This window comes from Haliotis asinina, chromosome 5 (assembly GCF_037392515.1).
Source record: "Haliotis asinina isolate JCU_RB_2024 chromosome 5, JCU_Hal_asi_v2, whole genome shotgun sequence".
Lineage (NCBI taxonomy): Eukaryota > Metazoa > Mollusca > Gastropoda > Lepetellida > Haliotidae > Haliotis > Haliotis asinina.
The window spans coordinates 43,880,929-43,900,307 of NC_090284.1; the positions used below are offsets into that span (position 1 = coordinate 43,880,929).

The following is a 19,379-nucleotide window of genomic DNA, read 5'->3' on the forward strand; positions in this document are numbered from 1 at the left end:
GTAAATTCAGTGGTCTGTAAAACTGAACTGAGCACCATGAATATTTAATGGTACATGGTCCATAACATTTTAAAGTTTTTGATATTTGTTTACATTACACTCTGTTCCTATTATGCTGTACAGAAACTTTTATTTAATCAGAATTATATAATTCTTACAATTTGGTAATGTCAGTAGAGGAGATGAGACCGACATCTATGCTGAACTATGACATTATGAGTTCAATTATACTTTCTGACACTGCTCATGAATAGATATTGGATCAATTGATACGACAAATAGTTTTACACATATCTCTACACACCGCGAAAATAAACATATACATTATGATGTAAGTATGGTACATACAGCAAGCAAATACTTGGTTCCCAAGAGAAAGTTTCTTTCTGTTTGTAGCACAGCTGAAATCCCGGAAGATTTCAGTCCCTGGAGTTGAGGAAATGATAGAAGGACAAGAGACTGGAAGCAGCTGACTGGAGACACCAGCAAGTATTTTTGTCTGATTGAAGTTGAAATCCTTCAGTATTGTATCCACTATAGTTGCACATGATGACAGCAAACCTGTGTTTGTTCCCTCATAAATCAGAGTGTAGTCGATCTGAACCTGCATAAACAAATAAGTTGCATTAATGTCTGATGGATTTATCACATTATAAAAAAATATTTCATTGTGAAGAAAATATTAGACAGGGTACCAATTGACGTGATGTGCCTGAAATAAAAAAAGACCATTATTTGCGACTGTGTGTCGTGAAATTTGGCAAGCACATATTTTATTCGCAGGCATTTTGTTTTAAGACATATAAACTAGTTGAAGATTATATATTTAGACAGCTATTAGCTTATTAGTGTATTATTCATTAAGAACTGAAGATCTGAAAATTCCAATCTGTGGTCAGACTTGGTGACTCAGTTGACACATAATCACATCCCAGTCTGGCAGGTCAATGCTTATGCTTCTTGATTGTTGGATTGTCTGGTCCAGACTTGATTATTTACAGGCCGCTGTTATATAGCCAAAATATAAATGATGTATTGTAACCACAAGATGCTCCCTGGTTGCTTCCTATGAGAAGCATCGGTAACCTGGATCATAACACACTTTTCTCACAAGAGGCAACAACGGCTTGATGACTCTCTGTCTGTCTGTCTGTCTGTCTGTCTGTCTGTCTGTCTCTCTCTAACTTACCCTACAGTTGTCCTTTATTTAGGATATAGACAGTTGAACAAGCAGATTAGAAACCAATGTGTCTTTGTAATTGACGTACCTGGTTCGTAACTGTGTTGATGGTTATATCATTCTCTACGTTGGCAATAAGAAAAGTAAGATCGGGCACTTGTCCTAAGGTCACACACAAACTGTTGAGCCTTGTTCGCTGTGAATTAAGTACAGGTGTCATCACAGTAGCATATTGCTGCTTACAGGTAGTGGCCAGAGTGCTGGTTGTACTGGCATTATAGGTAAATCTGATGACCTGAGTGAACTTGGCAGCTTCCGATCCTGAAACAAAAAAATAAAAAATGCAATAATGGTCACTATTGTTGAGTGATGATGGAGGCAGGTTTAGCAGTTGATATATGATTTTATGTGACCTTGATCATACAGAAGTGACCTCATCATTTATGTCATCAAAGCTTATGCACTGTTATTAGCCTTGTGACTACTTACAGTACATGCATATTTGCAGTACTCTGCTGATACCACTGTGAATATGTCTTTAGAGTGAGTGAGTTGAGTTTTACAATGCTTTAGCAATATTCCAGCATTATCATGGGGGTAGACACCAGGCTTCACACATTGTACCCATGTGGGGAATCAAACCTTGGCCTTCGGCGTGATGAGGGAACACTTTAACCACTAGACTATCCCACCTTCCCTGGAGGGAGGGATAGCTGTTGAACTTCAGTGACTGATGCAAGATGAATAAGATGCTTCTTCCACTTACCAGAGATTCAAACTTCATATTGGGAAAACAGAAAACAGCATGAAAATAAAAATGTCACCCCTGACCCCATAACATATAGACTCTGTATAGAACATACTACTGAGAACTGACATACTACTACTCTCCCTATAGGACTGACCCATGAAGATCTGAGTTAGAACTGGTCTTCGGCAACCTATGCTTGTTGTAAGAGGCTACTAAGGGTATCTATCGAGAGGTCAGGCTCTGTGACTTGTTTGACACATATCACTGTGTTCCATTTGTATAGATCAGTGCTCATGCTGTTGACCACTGGATTGTCTGGTCACAAACTTGATTATTTACAGACCATCATATAGCTGGAATATTGCTGAATGTGATGTTAAACAACAAAACAATCAACCAACCCTAAGGACTTACGTGTGAAAGAGCAAGCTGGAGGCGGAGCAGGGGAAAATGTATTTCCTGTGACACAGGATGTAGTCATAGATGTTGGGTTAGGCTGGTCGTAAAAGGCATAGTTAGTATTACAAGTAAGTTGACAACTGTAGCCTGCATTATCGTTGAGGGCAGTGCAAGACTTCTGACCATTCACAGGTGTCGGGATGTTCATTGGTGAACAAACGGCAGCTTAAAACAAACAAGAATCATTGAATTCAACATTTGATACAAAAATATTTAACCTAACTTTTTAATGAACGATCATCAGTTCAAATTCTGGTTTAAAAAAGGATTATGTCATGAAAATGAAATAAATCAGAATCAGTGCAACTTAATACCAACATACTGAAACCAGGAGAGGCTACAGGGTCCATACAGTTTGCTACAATAGAATCTGATTTTCTGGACCCTTAACCTTTTCCTCCTTCAAACTCAACTTTGATAGAACTTGACAATTCATTGACAAATGGATACATTAACAAAAGAAAATCTGTCATACCAGTCTAGAATTATAACTTGTTCATCTGCATGTCCTATCCTCGATCAGTACTCTGGCTTTTTGAAAGATGACAGATTAGACAAAATTTCCTCACCTTTTGTCAGGACCTGGAATCTGCAAGAGTTTTCATTTCCAGCTGCATCTCTGGCAGTGGCTGTGATCCATTGAACATAGTTGGCTTGGTTGATGAAGGCCGCAGACACATTTAGTGCCGGAGGATTGAACAGCACAGAGGGCGTTGCACCAGTGTTGTCACTCAGCAAAGGTAGTAAAGATGTGGCAAACTGAAGAAATTTGTACTCAGTTTCTTCCTTGAATTCCTCAATGATGGGACCTGGACACGTAATTTTTGGTGGTACTTCATCTGAAAAAATAAACAGTGCAACTAATCAACATTAAATGAATAAGTACAGATTCAAAGACTCAGTATTGTCTGGAAATTGAGGAAATTTGATATTATTCATATCCATTAGCTGAAAAGGAAATATCACTGACCACTTTTCCTCCTGTGATGGCACATACCAGATTATTCCACATATATTGTCCGGAATAAAGTTTCAAAATGAAACTATCCAAAATAATTTTGAGATTTGTGTTGTCAGAACCATAACAACTAATTTTGCAGCCAAAATGCAAAATAGGATCTGCAAGTACAGTCAGTGTCACTCACTGTCAAACACGTGGCCATATGCTTCCAACATATCATAATACACACACCTTTATCACCACATACTGCTGTGCAATGTCCTAGTATTTGGGACTATGCAGCCATACAGCCCTGAATAGCTCATGGATACACCTAACAAACACCAACAAATACTTAAAGTATGTGATACAGAATTATGTATTTTATACACCCATGGTATGACTGAGTCATCCAACAATCAGAGAAACTGGGATGACCAATAAAAACCTTTTAGCCGTCAAGATGACGTCTTTGAAAGGCATTTTAGAAGTTGTATAGATGAAGGAAAAATAAGTTCTATGGATAGTCAACTTCTTTATTGCATTGAGTGCGACGTTTCAGTGCAGGTAAAGACACCTTTATCGAACAAGTGACTTGCATCATCACTTGCTCGGTGTTAGTACCTGCATCGAAACATTGCACCCAATGCATTATAGAAGTTGCCTATCCATAGAACTAACAATGGTTTTCCTTCAGCAGTCAAGATGTTGGACATTCACATGCATTTGAAAAAAGCCATAATAATAGAATATATGGAATGCTGGAATGCTTGTTTTCATAGGATTTAATTACCAATATGCCTTATGTCAGAATATTCATATCTCCCAATACAGCTGTCTTAAATGTGTATGAAAATGCTAAGAAATGATGTCATGTTTCACAATTATGACAAATGGTGATGGAAGTGATTAAGAAATGCCGGTATTCCAAGTTTGTTTATTGTGGTCAGGAATTGTGAGATATTGGCATGAAAGTTATAAAAAAAACCAGTCAAGTCGCACATGAATCCCATCAGGAAACATAATCAAGTTACATGTGAATCCCATCAGAAATCAGCATATCAAGTAAGTGCACATCTAATCAAAACAGAAAAGACCAACACAATATAAATTAGTCAACAATCACCAAAATGAAAAGAAAATATCCCCAAAAGAATGTAAGTTACACCTCCCATACAACATTTGTGAGCCAAAAAAATATCTAAAACATCTCCATGGTCTTTTGGCATTTTCACTTTGGAACTAATTATGCATAGCAACTATTAATTATTCATAAGTCTTCAGCATGCTTGTTAAAAGAGTCATCTTAATGGGAGAAGGCTGTTGATACATGACATCATACCAAATTGTATAGATCAATGCTCATGCTGTTGCTCACTTGATTATCTGGTCCAGATTAATTTTTTCGCAGACAGCCCCCATACAGCTGGAATATTGCTGAGTGTGGCATTAAACAACAAACAAAACCATTCATGAATGTTCTAATGTAATTTCAGAAAAAGCAACCAGGACGTGCATATTAGTAGAGAGTATCAAAGTATAGCACAACACACTGTTTCTGAGCTGTTTTCAAAACATATAAAGAGAACATCTGACGTGAACACAGTAACTCCATGTCATATCTTACCCTTCTCCTCCTCAGCTGGAACCAAATTCAGTTATGTGCAGATAGAAAACGTGGAAGTAAACCCGTCATAAAACAGACATTACTATTTTGTCTCATACCGACAGACAGAACTTGTTTGTTTATTCATGTCAAGTTTCTTGACAACAAATGGTATAGATAAATAACTTCTTTAATATTTACAACACCATGCTTCTGTGCCATTTCTTGCTTCTTCATCAGTGCCCCATTTCATATGATGAGGAGGCAAGAAGTAGAAAAGTTGTGGTGCAAATATTAAAAAAGTGGCAGATCCATATCATAAGTTGTTATGTTACCTTCCAACTTCTAAATGCCAATCAAGCATCTAACATTTCTTACAAACACATGTCTGAGACATTGCCTGCTATGCCATGACTACAGGACAAAGTGTTGGAGTGAATGAGCGAGTATAGTTTTATATAGCTTTTAGCAATATTACAGCAAAATCACAGCGGGTGACACCTGCAATGGGCTTCATATGGGGATTCAAATGCAGGTATGATGAGCAGACACTTTAACCATTAGGCTACCTCATCACCCCCTAAAGAGTTGGAGGCGAGTCCAAAGATTGTCAGTCAATATCATATCACCTTTCCCCTTCATCAACAGTGTCCTATCTCACTGTGCTTGCACTCACGTGTTGATTCCACTGACCTCATTTCCTTTAACTAATTTTATTAGTTATGAAAACACCTTACGTGATAACAGCCACAATTTTAAAATACCATCAACATAAACAAAGTTTACTTGAATGTGAATAAATTATGAATACTATATTCTAAGAATATAAACTAAGAATAAACTAAGAATATTTAGATACTAGCCAACATAGTCTAACACTTGTTGGACCAAAAGGAAAGAATTACAATCAAAAGCAAACATGTAAATACAGTCATACCATGGATAAAAAAAGAATGATCATATGCTCCAGACATTCAAATTTAAATGTTAAAGAGTTCAAAATCAAGTCAATGTCACAAGCATAAACGTTAGCCATGCGAAGAATACCTATGCTTTCCTCATGACAGTAACAACCAGTATGTGTTAAACTCTGTGCAGTTAAAAGAACCCACGAATCCTTTGGTATATGACCAGATGGTGGCCACTACATGCAAACACCTTGTTGCAGGTACAGTAAGGTGCAGTGAACTTGGACAAAGCACTGTGACTGTATGTCCCAGTCCACCCAGCTGTGAATGGGTACCTCGTTAGTATGATAAAGCCACAATAAATTCAGTGCACCTAGAGTTGTATACTCCCCAGGGAGATGATATTGATAATTCAATCTGCTGTTGAGATCATATAATACAAAAAAAATGAATAAACAACTGTATAGACCAATTAATGTATCATAAAATGAGATGATTAATACCTAACACTTTGATCTTGGTAGAGCAAATTTCCGTGTTTCCATTGAAGTCTTCAGCTGTGAATACAAAGTCTTCATCGTTAGCAATGAGTAGCCTATCTGACGGCCATGCAGGTGTCACAGTCAACGACTTGATGGCAGTGTTGTCTGACGGAATGGGAGGAGTGAGAGCGTTTGATGCTGTTGTATATTTCCTCACTGTCCTCTCGGTCACACAGTTGCTGAATGTAGGTTTCTGGGTGTCTGTAAACAAACAACGTAACAAACCTAAAGTTACGACTCCACATTTCAAAAATAGCTTGTGCTATGTTTGTTACATCTGTGAGGATGGACAAATGAATATACAACACTGAAAAAAAAAATATTTTCTCTCTTCATAAGGTTGGCTGTCTCATCATAGGAAACGTAACAGCTGTATGTTGTTTAATGCTGCAGTCAGCACTATTCCAGCTATATGGCAGTCTGTAGCGAATCAAGTCTGGACCAGACAATCCAGTGATCAACAACATGATCATCTACCCAGCTGAAATGCAATGACATGTCAACCAAGTCCGTGAACCTGACCACCTGATCCCATTAGTCGTCTCTTACAACAAGCATGACCAGTCTTAATACAAGATCTTCCCTGGCAGAAAATTTAATAGCAATATACAACTTAGCTGAATGTGACTTACCAACACATGTGGGGACATTTCGGTCCCACTGCAAAACACCATTGTTGAGTATACATGTGAGGGGGGTGGCACCCACTAATACGTAGCCTGGGCGGTTACATGTATAGTTGACCTGACTATTTTCCTCGTAGGAAGTTGCATGTTGTGTGCCATCCACTGGTCTACCAGGATCACTGCAAGTATTACCTGTGGCAAACAGAGGATGAGTATTATTAGTGGTGGTGTGATTAATTGACATAATCAATGATTGGATGCAGAGACAAAGTGATGATGCAACTGATCATCTCTTCTTACAATCAAGCACAAACAATTCCGAAACACTTGTTTGCACGAACAATATTTTTCAGGTTGGTTTTGTCTGTCAATACAATCAAGCACAAACAATTCCGAAACACTTGTTTGCACGAACAATATTTTTCAGGTTGGTTTTGTCTGTCAATACAATCAAGCACAAACAATTCCGAAACACTTGTTTGCATTAACAATATTTTTCAGGTTGGTTTTGTCTGTCAACAAATTTTTGTTTCATATCACTACTAGCTCATTCCAACTCATGATTGAATTTAACTTAAAGAAATATATGTTCTTAGCATACTACAGTCTATCTGATATATGAGACTATCTGATATATGAATATCTCACTAGCACAAAATTTAAAACTTGCACAACAATCAAGTTTAGCACAGTCACATGAAATCAACAGACCAACTCTGATGATATATACTGTATATGGAGAATTTGATAGACAATGCTAACCAATTATTTTCAACGACTGATTCATTTTAATGAACCAATCATCAATAGTGAGATTAAAACCAATTCCAAACACTAATGAGCAGACTCTAATGTCAATAAGAAAATTATTCTAATTGTAACCTTTGTCAGCTTACAGGGAGGAAGGACAAATGTAATGGGCCAGAAAGGACTGACAAAACTATTAACTTACATATGTGTATCTACCAAACTACAGACTGAGACAAAAGTGTCTATCATTGAAAATATAACATAAATGGAAACAGGTATGATCAAATTAGCAATAATTTGACAACCAACATAAAAAGATCAGCTGTGAAGTTTAATCCCAATATTAGCCCTCCAGTTGATAAATCTGTTACTCACCAAGACACCTAAGAGTGCCCCATCCCCAATAACCATTGCTCTTGCACTGAACTGTGTCATTCATCAAACTAGATGTTCCCTCTTTTGTGTACTGGTTCCTACACACAAACTCAAACTGACTCCCATAGGTTGTTCCGATGCCTGCAGGAATGACAGCCCCTGGGACACCACTTGGTGTGCCACAGTCAACGACTATAAGAAACAAATGTACATAAATAATCATTTACATAATCAATATTTCATTGAGCTTATTTGGCTATAATGCAATTAATCAGACAAATGGACTGATAGCTACTGATATTTACACTGACTATATTGACTTTCAAGAACACTTGCCTTGAAAGGTGGTCTGGATAAGGCCAAGTTCAAGTATTTAAAATAGCTCTGGTGGTCAGCATTTAAGCACACCTTTAATGTATAATGAAAAGGTCTTGGTTTGTCAATATCCACAATAAAATAACAGTGAGAAGAAAAGAGTCCTTCTTTAGAATTTGTGTATTCATCAAAATGTGACACTCACCTCCACATTCTAACTGAGCACCAAACAGCTTGTACTGTTTAGAGCTGGGGTCTAACAGACACTGACGTGTTTTAAGGAATGGTGCTCGGCCAGGCACATTACACGAAATGTTGACCATGCCCAGGTAGCTTACACTCCCAGAAGGAGCCACAGTGGGAGTGGTCTTCAGGCCACCAGGGATAGTCACAGCAGGACATGTAGCAGCTGAAGTTGAGATTGAAATAATAGTAGTTGAAATACAACAGAAAGAGAAAAAAACAACTTTTTGCATCTGGGCCTGAGAAGCACAGATTTATAAAACAAGCAGCATCACATGAATTTGAAGATCAGATCCCTATCTTAATTGTTTGTCTATATACAAGAGTAGTTAATAAGCATTACATACTGAGGGAAAAAAGTGTTCCTTTATTTTTTTCCAATTTTTTTTTCACAAACTTTGTATCACATAGTTTGAGCTTTCATGTGATCCCTTACTTTTCTTGTTTAGTATGTGACAATTGCATTAGCTGATCATTAAGTGAAAACACAAGCAGGTAATAAAAGATCAATCACTGTCAATTCTTTACTACACAAAGTGGTTTTAAACTTACCACTACAGGTGGGTGCTGTCCCATTCCATTGTCCATTGGCTTGGCACATGCGCAGCGACTGACCAATCAAGTTGAACCCAATCTTACAGGACATGATGATGCTATCTTCATATCGGTGGTACTGGCGGTTGTTCAAGATGTAGCCATTAGCTAGTGGTGGGGGGTCCATACACTGGATCCCTGGAAGATGCGTGTCAATGTAATTATATGTCATATGTCACATCTGGATATGTAGCCTCTTGGTTCATGTGCTTGCTTGTATCATGTAGACCAGGTTTGATTTTCAGATGGGTACAATTGCTGGGCACACTCTTCTCCTTTTTCCTCCACATGTGACATTCCATTCCTACTACTACAGAAACTACTGAAGGAATAACATTACAAAACACTTTAATTACAAAACACAACTTTACCAATAATAACTTCTTCATTGCGTGAGTGCGGTATTTCAATAGAGTTTCTTGTACAATTTCAAGCAAGGACAGTCATTCCTGCTTGACAGTACAAGAAGTTGTTATCCACAAAGTTTGTCAATATTATATTAGACCATATCTTCAAACAACATGATTGTCTTTGGACAAAATTCATAGCAATGTACTTACGAACACATGTATGGTTGTATCTGTAAATGTCGCCTGGCATGGTGCCATCCTCATTGTTGGGGATGGTGTAGTTGAGTTGTCCGTTTGTGGTGAAGAGCTGGTAGCCCGACTCACACTGACATTTATAGCTGCCTGGTTCATTTGCACACACTTGGTTGCATCCACCATTGTTAACATTACATTCATTGACATCTGCAACAGACCATTATAATCAGCAAGTATGGTGATTAAACATTATAATCATTATTCAGGGTTTTACCTTGACTTATAAAATCATTTGTTTTAGGGGTCCTTGCAGGCAATACAACGATCCTGTGAAGTAACAGTTTAGTAATGTCTGGATTGAATCTTAGATCATGTGACTGATAGATGAAATGATCCAAAGACTTAGCAAAGTCATAGATATGTTGTATGTACCATGAATAACACTGTGAATTGTTTTTCTGTGTCCATTCTCTTTATTTTACATAAAAACCCATAAAAACCCATCAATATTCCAAACCTCACTGACGTCATAAGGATGCTCATCACTTTTAATGTCACCATGAAGATCACAATAACCATCAGCCTCATCAATCATCGTTTGTATCATATCGCAGTGTATATAATAAGGCCCGTCCTGATAGATGGTCTAAATTTACAGCTAGCCAGCTCAGCAGTCTTGTAAACGGTTTAGATGTTCCATTCACCTGAGTAAATACATCAGTTCTGGTCTGGTTTAATCCTTTTGGGACTGGTAACATTTTGAAGTTACCAGCTGTAATGTCTTGATGGGTTTTGGGGGCATATTTCAAACACTGCATACCTGTCATTATGATAATAACTCTCCCTGTAAGGTCCTAATAAACACTAATATCATTGACAGAGTCTTCATGATGATTATGGTCACTGTTATTATCATCTTGCTACCATTACGGTGATCATACTCAGTAACATTGCAATTGTCATGAGAGTTCTAGTTTCACTACCAACAGTCCAAATTTTAGAGCTATTACAATTTCATTACAGTGGAAGCTGTCTGAACCGGCACTCATTAGGACTGAAGAAATAATCCACTTTAGACAACATGCCGGACTGTACAGCTTAAGATAAATGTACAAGCCATTAACAGGACTGAGATTTTATGCCAGTGTTCACAAGTTGTCGGATTGGACAGATGCTGTTTTTGACAGATTCCACGGTATATACACTGATTTTCCTACACAGTATGTTTATTCCTGTTCTACCGTAACTGCATTACTAAGATTGAAAGAAGATACGTACTGTGTTGGAAAATCAGAGGTCTATAATGTGCCTATATACCTGTGCATGACTTTAAATGACCAATTACAATCAAGCATTTACTGAAGTCAAGGTAGCATCACTTTTTAACAGTTCAAGAAAATGCATACTTTACTCATATCTTGATTACTATCACAAGTACAGTTACCATCACATGTTCGTTCATCAGCATTGAGAGTGTACCCAGCACGACATGAGCACTTGAAAGAGCCATCTGTATTCATGCAGGTATGAGCACAGGGTGTAGGGCATTCATCGATATCTGCAAAAGTGAAAGTCTTGATAAATATATACCAGATATTTACGCTATCACATATCACCATGTCTTCAAGATTTCAACACTGGCATTTTGACTTCTTGTTTTGGCTTGCAAATAGAAATATAGATGTTAGTTCATGATATTTCAATAGGGGTGAAACAGTATACTGCGATATTACTAGAACCATGGTATTTAGCTTTCGATTTTGTATACCACACCAACACTTGCATATTTTCAGTTTTTTCATTTTATTAACCTTTTTCCAAAATGTCAAACCATTTTGTCAATATCAAAGCATTTCTATGCCAGACAGGCGCTCTTTCTACAGACTTAAGTTATCATATACAGAACCGAAATGGACTGATCACAACAAAAAGCCTTTTCATATTATCAAATATTTCTATTAGGCGCACAAGACATGTTTACAGTGCACTGGGAGTAGTCAAAAACATAGCTTTCAAAATTTCATATCAAGTATGCAATCCACTTTATTTTAACTTATTTGCCATCTCTTCAGTATTTGCTCACCTTCACAGGCCATGGAATCCAGGTTTGTAAACATCTGGTTAGCACCGCATGTGACCTGGTTACCAGTAGAATTCAGCCTATAGCCGTTGTCACAGACAACTGAGCGGACATCTCCAAATACGGCTGGCTGCGTGTTGGTCATTCTTCCATGAGGAATACGGGGTATATGACAACTCAGTGCTGAAGAACAAACACAGGGAATGAATGGACAATGAATACAAACTCTATACCAATATAGATGTGAAACACATGATGTTTAATCACAGTCTGCTCTAAAACATTTGACTCAACCAATGAGAGATCGGGAGGTCAGACTCACTGAATTTGGTGACTTGATTTATTACAGACTGCCACCATATAGGTGAAATACTGCAGAGTGGGGCATTGAACAATTAACACTGTATATTATTAGTATTAACTCCAAACACACCTTGGTAGGTGTTAAACAACCGAGCAAGCAACCAATCAGTAATGTTCACACAAGTAAAACTGAGTATGACGGCAAAAGTGTAACTGCAGTTGATGCTCTAACTACAGTGAGTGAGTAGGACTTCATTGCGCTTTTAGCAATATTCCAGCAATATCATAGCAGGGGACACCAGAAAGGGGCTTCACAGATTGTACCACTAGAAATGGGCTTCACAGATTGTACCCAATGATGAGTGATAAGCAGATTCTTTAACCACTAGGCTAGTACCAGTGTTCACAAATAGTGAATCAAAATAAGACGACATTGAGTTCTGTAAGTTTCAGATGTCTGACAGGACCCATAGAATAGAAACTAAACACACATTTCCGATTTCTTATGATGTGCATTGAAATTGTTGACACACGTAAAAGCAAACAAGTGTCACATGTCACATATAACAACTTCAAGTCATTGTAAAATATACAGTCAGATACTGGGGCCTGTGGTTGGCAGAATTCCATCAGACCATCAGCAAATCTGCCGGATTTGTCCGAGGGTCAGACATGAACACTGGACTACCCTACTGCCCCCTTCTAATTACATGTATAGTGGCATAAGCAATTCAACTACAGCATGATGTGCACAAGAGCCAAATTGCAACATATGTTATACTTACGTAGACATGAAGGAACTGGAGCACTCCAAGTACTTCGTGATGTACAGAACAGGATGGCAGCTCCTGATATCTGGTAGCCAGCATTGCAAGTAAATTTCATGATAGATCCAAACCCAGTGCCATCCCCTTGAATCCTGTCAATGCTTCCAAAGTTTATGGTTGTGGGTAAAGCACTGCATGAGGCAACTGTAGAGAAACACAGAATATTCGGGGACTATATTAGCAACTGAGTAGCACATCATTCAATGTTACATTCAAGGACTTAATTTCTAAACCTTCTCACCAATACAAATGACTTATTCTGACATTAAAAGAACAATACCTTTTTAGCTCATTGTGTAATTTGAAATATCAAGGTAATATTTCTGAAATATTTCTATAAAGCTTTCTTGAGAAAATTCAGTTGGATGTGAGTGAGTGTCTGGTCAAATCTATGTAGCATCTCATTCACACAATAGTGGACCACTCTAAGAATGGGAATCACAGAGAGTATCAAATTGGGGAACAGTCAGTTGGCCACTTACTTGTACAGGTGGGAGTCGGACCCCAGGTGCCATCATTGCGACAGCTGATGGTAGCAGAGTTTGAGAGAGTGAACCCTGGGTAGCAGGAGTAGGTGACACTTCCACCAACACTGCTGCTCTGGCCCATTGACGAGTTGACAAAGGCGTTACTCACAAGGGGTGCTGGTCCGCAGTACATTGCTGAAACACAAACATGGAGTAAGTGAATGTTGTTTACACCACTTTTAGCAATATTCCAGCAATATCACAGGGAGGGACACCAGAAATGGGCTTCATACATTGTATGCATGTGGAGAGTCAACCCCAGTTCTTCAAAATGTCAGTCCCCAAAAAGTAACATTCAGACTAAAACTATTCTGTTGAGACACAACACATAAATTCAACAAGACTAAAAGGCAATTTTATAACGGTAAAAAAATCTCAGCTAAATCTGTAACAATATGGCTAATAGAAATCCTTTTGGCATTCATACGAAATCTCTGCTAAAAGAGTCGATTGTACAACTGTGACAATAGTCTGTCTCACAGTCCCCAAACCACATTATTTTGCCTGCTGCAATTCCTTCTCTTCAGTGCTAAAGCCATAAATGAAGCAAGTCCAGATTTACTCTGGTTCTGAATCGCTGGTCTCCCTCGGTCTTCTTTTCAATTAACATGGGTTTATTTGTCACTATCAAAATTATATATATTCAGAAACTAAGCCTTAGTCTATTGTGGCCATATGGCACTACAAGGAGATCTGCGCCTTGTAACGCAGGTAAAGGCACTCACGCTGACAGTTAGGAGTTGTTTCACGATTCCACTTTCCTCCATACATGCATTTCATCCTTGTTTCAATGAAACTTTGAAAACCTGGCGACTTGGTTGTGTCCTGATATTCTTGAGTGGCAAACCTGTACCCATTCTTGCATGTCACCGTAAACTCGGACATAAACTGCCAGTTAGCATTTGATGGTGTCAGAATGGTTTTATCATTGAAGTTAGGGTTAGGACAGTCTGAAATTAAATTGTAATATTTACAACAAGTTATATCCATAAATTACAATCCAAGAACAGAAATGAGTCTACAAGATACAATGAGTCTAATAGACCTTAATCCTTGAAAGAAATGTACCATAATTCTTTAAAAATTTCATCCAAAAACAGAAATGTTGTCAAATCATATCTACTAATGTATAAAGATTTTTAAAAAGATGAGTAGTATTAGGAGTACACAGCTCAGTGTTGAGTATATATACCTTAGGTGTAATGTTTTTTAGGATGCACAGTTTCCTGTTTAATAAGACTTCAGTGAAAATAACCAGTTCCTTTCTCACCAATTGAATATTCAAATAGAAATCCCTTCTCTCTTAAAATGGCATTGGTTCTGAAGGTGACATTGAATTCTCCATTGTTTGATCTGGTAGGTACAGAAATGTCTCCAGAGAGAACATCAGGAGTGGCACCTCCATAGTGGACCTGTAGAACAAATACAGTGTAAGTAGGTAAATAGTCTGTCATATAGTCCCTGAAACAAAAATATTCAATATAGCCCATGTAAGTCTAGAATATGTGGCAAGTCTAGATTTCCACACTTTCCTGATAATGTTTTAATTATTTTTTTCAAGAACAGAATTTTTCTATAAAATATTTCACAGAAATTGAGGACCATATTGTTTGGATGCCTTGAGCATGCATTATGTATAAACATATAATATAGTAGATAGCTGAATATGTTAATAATTTTGATACTGCACAAAACAAATCTTACAGTCACGGAATCTTCAGGAGCCTGTGTCTTGAAATTATTGCTGATGAGTGTGATTTTCGGTTTGCCAGGTACATTCACTCTGAAGCTACAAGTGACATCATTGGGATAGTCCATGTTAATGTTGCCGTCGAGGCCATATCCAGGTGAGAAGAGTCTACCTTTCATGGAAGTCAGCATCATGTCACATCCTGAAACGTATTCACAGTTTAAGATCTGCCATGACACAACATGGTGTTTGATATTGTTTTGTGTCACGGATTCAACCGCATCAGAATTTCTCAAAGAGTTAACAAAGTTGAGTCCAAGGACTGTATGTTACGCCATTTGACGCCATCCTTGTGTGTAAGTGTACTTGAGCTGAATTCTTCTGAATCAACCTTGTTTGTGTTTCTGAACTGACCTTGTCTATAGGTTTTTCTGAATAAATCTTGTGTGTGTTTCTTAACTAACTTTGTGTGTGTCTGAACTGGCCTTGTCTAAACATGTTTCTGAATGTCCTTGTGTGTGTTTATGAATTGACCTTGTCTAATAATTAATCCGAATAGGCCTTGTCTGTACATGTTTCTGAACTGTTCTTGTCTGTATGTTTTTTCTGACCTTACCTTGTCCATACATTTTTCTAAACTGAATTTGTATGTCTTTTCTGAACTGACCTTTTCCATAAGTATTTCTGAATAAACCTTGTGTGTGTTTCTGAACTGTGCTTGTCTGTAAGTGTTTGTGAATTGACCTTGTCTGTAGGTGTTTCTTAACTGATCTTCTTGAATTTGAATTTAAACACACCTTGTCTGTATGTGTTTCTGAACTGACTTTGTCTGTTTTACTGAACTCATCTTGTTCGTAAGTTTTTCATAATAAAACTTGTGTGTTTCGGATTTGTCTGTATGAGTATCTGAACCCACCTTGTTTGTATATAAATCTGAACCCCTTGCCAACTTGGTAGCCTCGAGTCTGCATGGTGATGTACATGCTGTTGCCAGTGGAGAAAATGAAGGGGACATTTTCGACGTCTGTGTCAGCTGTGAATGTGTACATTAAGTTAGCCCTCACAGAGTCCCCATTTCGTATGATGATTTTGTCCATGCCCTTTAAGTCCACTTCCACAATCTGAAATAGAGAAACATAGAGAGCATTACTCAATGGCAACTCCAGATCATATCTGAGGTGAGGCAATGGTTGGTTGATTGGTTATTTAACGCTGCATTCCGGCTATATGGTGGCAGTCTGTAAACAATTGAGTCTGGGCCAACAAATCCAGTGATCAACAGCTTGAGCATCAATCTACACAACTGGGAAGTGATGACCTGTGTTGAGCAAGTCAGCGAGTCTGACAACCCGAAGACATTAGTCACCTCTTACATGGGTTACTGAGACTATCTAACTCGGATCTGAACAATCTGTATCAGCGCTTACATTGAGAGTGATGATCTGAGTCTGCCCCAGTACACAGCACTTACACTGAGAGTGGTGATCTGAGTCTGGATCAGAACTTACATTGAGAGTGGTGATCTGAGTCTGCCCCAGTACACAACACTTACACTGAGAGTGGTGATCTGAGTCTGGATCAGAACTTACATTGAGAGTGGTGATCTGAGTCTGCCCCAGTACACAACACTTACACTGAGAGTGGTGATCTTAGTCTGTATCAGCACTTACATTGAGAGTGATGATCTGAGTCTGCCCCAGTACACAACACTTACACTGAGTGTGGTGATCTTAGTCTGGATCAGAACTTACATTGAGAGTGATGATCTGAGTCTGCCCCAGTACACAACACTTACACTGAGAGTGGTGATCTTAGTCTGTATCAGCACTTACATTGAGAGTGGTGATCTGAGTCTGGATCAGAACTTACATTGAGAGTGATATCTTAGTCTGGATCAGAACTTACATTGAGAGTGATGATCTGAGTCTGCCCCAGTACACAACACTTACACTGAGAGTGGTGATCTGAGTCTGTATCAGCACTTACATTGAGAGTGATGATCTGAGTCTGGATCAGAACTTACATTGAGAGTGATGATCTGAGTCTGGATCAGAACTTACATTGAGAGTGATGATCTGAGTCTGCCCCAGTACACAACACTTACACTGAGAGTGGTGATCTTAGTCTGGATCAGAACTTACATTGAGAGTGGTGATCTGAGTCTGCCCCAGTACACAACACTTACACTGAGAGTGGTGATCTTAGTCTGTATCAGCACTTACATTGAGAGTGATGATCTGAGTCTGCCCCAGTACACAACACTTACACTGAGAGTGGTGATCTGAGTCTGGATCAGAACTTACATTGAGAGTGGTGATCTGAGTCTGCCCCAGTACACAACACTTACATTGAGAGTGATGATCTGAGTCTGCCCCAGTACACAACACTTACATTGAGAGTGATGATCTGAGTCTGCCCCAGTACACAACTCTTACACTGAGAGTGGTGATCTTAGTCTGGATCAGAACTTACATTGAGAGTGATGATCTGAGTCTGGATCAGAACTTACATTGAGAGTGATGATCTGAGTCTGCCCCAGTACACAACACTTACACTGAGAGTGGTGATCTTAGTCTGGATCAGAACTTACATTGAGAGTGGTGATCTGAGTCTGCCCCAGTACACAACACTTACACTGAGAGTGGTGATCTTAGTCTGTATCAGCACTTACATTGAGAGTGATGATCTGAGTCTGCCCCAGTACACAACACTTACACTGAGAGTGGTGATCTGAGTCTGGATCAGAACTTACATTGAGAGTGGTGATCTGAGTCTGCCCCAGTACACAACACTTACATTGAGAGTGATGATCTGAGTCTGCCCCAGTACACAACACTTACATTGAGAGTGATGATCTGAGTCTGCCCCAGTACACAACTCTTACACTGAGAGTGGTGATCTTAGTCTGGATCAGAACTTACATTGAGAGTGATGATCTGAGTCTGCATCTCAGTGTTGATGATCCAGGTATAGTCCTGATTTGCGAGGTACAGGGAGGGATAATTCGGGGCATTGAGTAGCTTTGGAGAATCTGTTGCTTGGAGACTCTGGTATGGCTGAAGATTGGCACTCCCTACAGACAGAAAAGTGTACATATTGCTCATGCTATCAGATGTTACCCCTCTTTGATATTTACTGGCAAAATAGTGAACAATCTATTGCAAGTGAAGCATCTAAATAACACAGATAAGTTTGTTTTTTTAATTTTTACTATTTTCCTCTTTATTTACGTCAGATGAATTGTATTTCTCCTTTAACAGATCCACCGGTCCTATTTTTCTAGAAAAAGGAAAAAAATACAAATTAATTTTCTCAACTCCCAAAAATAAAATCCTAATGTTTTCAGTGGCCAACTTCAAGAACATTTTTAGATTGTTATTTTTACCCAAATACATTTTATTTCAGTGCTAACAATAATATACTTTTAATTAAAAGGAATATTACTTTGACTGGTGATTTTTTAAACATATTTTTCTCTCCTGCCATCAAGTTTTCTGAGGACAAAAATCTACATCAGAAAGAAGAAAATTTCAAAGGATTTCAGTTATGAGTGAGTGAGTTTAGTTTTACGCCACACTCAGCAATATTCCAGCTATATGGCCGCGGTCTATAAATAATCAAGTCTGGACCAGACAATCCATTGATCAACAACATGAGCATCGATCTGCGCAATTGGGATCCGATGACATGTGTCAACCAAGTCAGCGAGTCTGACCACCCGACCCTGTTAGTCACCTCTTACGACAAGCATAGTCGCCTTTTATGTCAAGTATGTTTTGCTGAAGGCCTATTCTACCCCGGGACCTTCACAGGTCATTTCAGTTATGAAATCAGCCAACTGATTATTAAATTAGGAAGATGGAAACACATATCCATTCAAAGGCTTGTTGTGACATGTTTTTCAAATAATCAGACTTCAATACAAACACAAGTTAATTTTTCTGATTTATAACACACTTCCATGCATTAATACATTGTTAACAATACATCTACTATCTCACTCTATTCTTTCAAATAATAAGAATTTTTGTGATGAAGCGAAACTGTCATCAGCTGACATACTGAAAGTGGGAACTAAACAATAAATCAACAGAAATAATATTTTGAAGCAAGTGATG

At 38.3% G+C, this 19,379-nt stretch overlaps 1 protein-coding gene across 2 annotated transcripts in view; it reads right to left on the reverse strand.

Moving 5' to 3' along the window:
• Nucleotides 1–19,379, reverse strand: part of LOC137284556 (uncharacterized) — an 82,657-nt gene that overhangs the window by 39,197 nt on the left and 24,081 nt on the right. For both annotated transcript variants that reach the window (XM_067816402.1, XM_067816403.1), the window contains exons 9-27: nucleotides 18,183–18,334; nucleotides 16,178–16,382; nucleotides 15,276–15,463; nucleotides 14,842–14,983; nucleotides 14,297–14,521; nucleotides 13,527–13,706; nucleotides 13,003–13,188; nucleotides 11,918–12,097; nucleotides 11,279–11,392; nucleotides 9,850–10,041; nucleotides 9,248–9,427; nucleotides 8,658–8,861; nucleotides 8,138–8,329; nucleotides 7,019–7,204; nucleotides 6,348–6,587; nucleotides 2,960–3,229; nucleotides 2,346–2,555; nucleotides 1,269–1,501; nucleotides 349–604 (exon numbers count right to left, since the gene is read on the reverse strand). In XM_067816402.1, coding sequence (XP_067672503.1) covers nucleotides 349–604; nucleotides 1,269–1,501; nucleotides 2,346–2,555; nucleotides 2,960–3,229; nucleotides 6,348–6,587; nucleotides 7,019–7,204; nucleotides 8,138–8,329; nucleotides 8,658–8,861; nucleotides 9,248–9,427; nucleotides 9,850–10,041; nucleotides 11,279–11,392; nucleotides 11,918–12,097; nucleotides 13,003–13,188; nucleotides 13,527–13,706; nucleotides 14,297–14,521; nucleotides 14,842–14,983; nucleotides 15,276–15,463; nucleotides 16,178–16,382; nucleotides 18,183–18,334 — 3,735 coding nt within the window. The remainder of the gene's footprint in view (nucleotides 1–348; nucleotides 605–1,268; nucleotides 1,502–2,345; nucleotides 2,556–2,959; nucleotides 3,230–6,347; nucleotides 6,588–7,018; nucleotides 7,205–8,137; nucleotides 8,330–8,657; nucleotides 8,862–9,247; nucleotides 9,428–9,849; nucleotides 10,042–11,278; nucleotides 11,393–11,917; nucleotides 12,098–13,002; nucleotides 13,189–13,526; nucleotides 13,707–14,296; nucleotides 14,522–14,841; nucleotides 14,984–15,275; nucleotides 15,464–16,177; nucleotides 16,383–18,182; nucleotides 18,335–19,379) is intronic.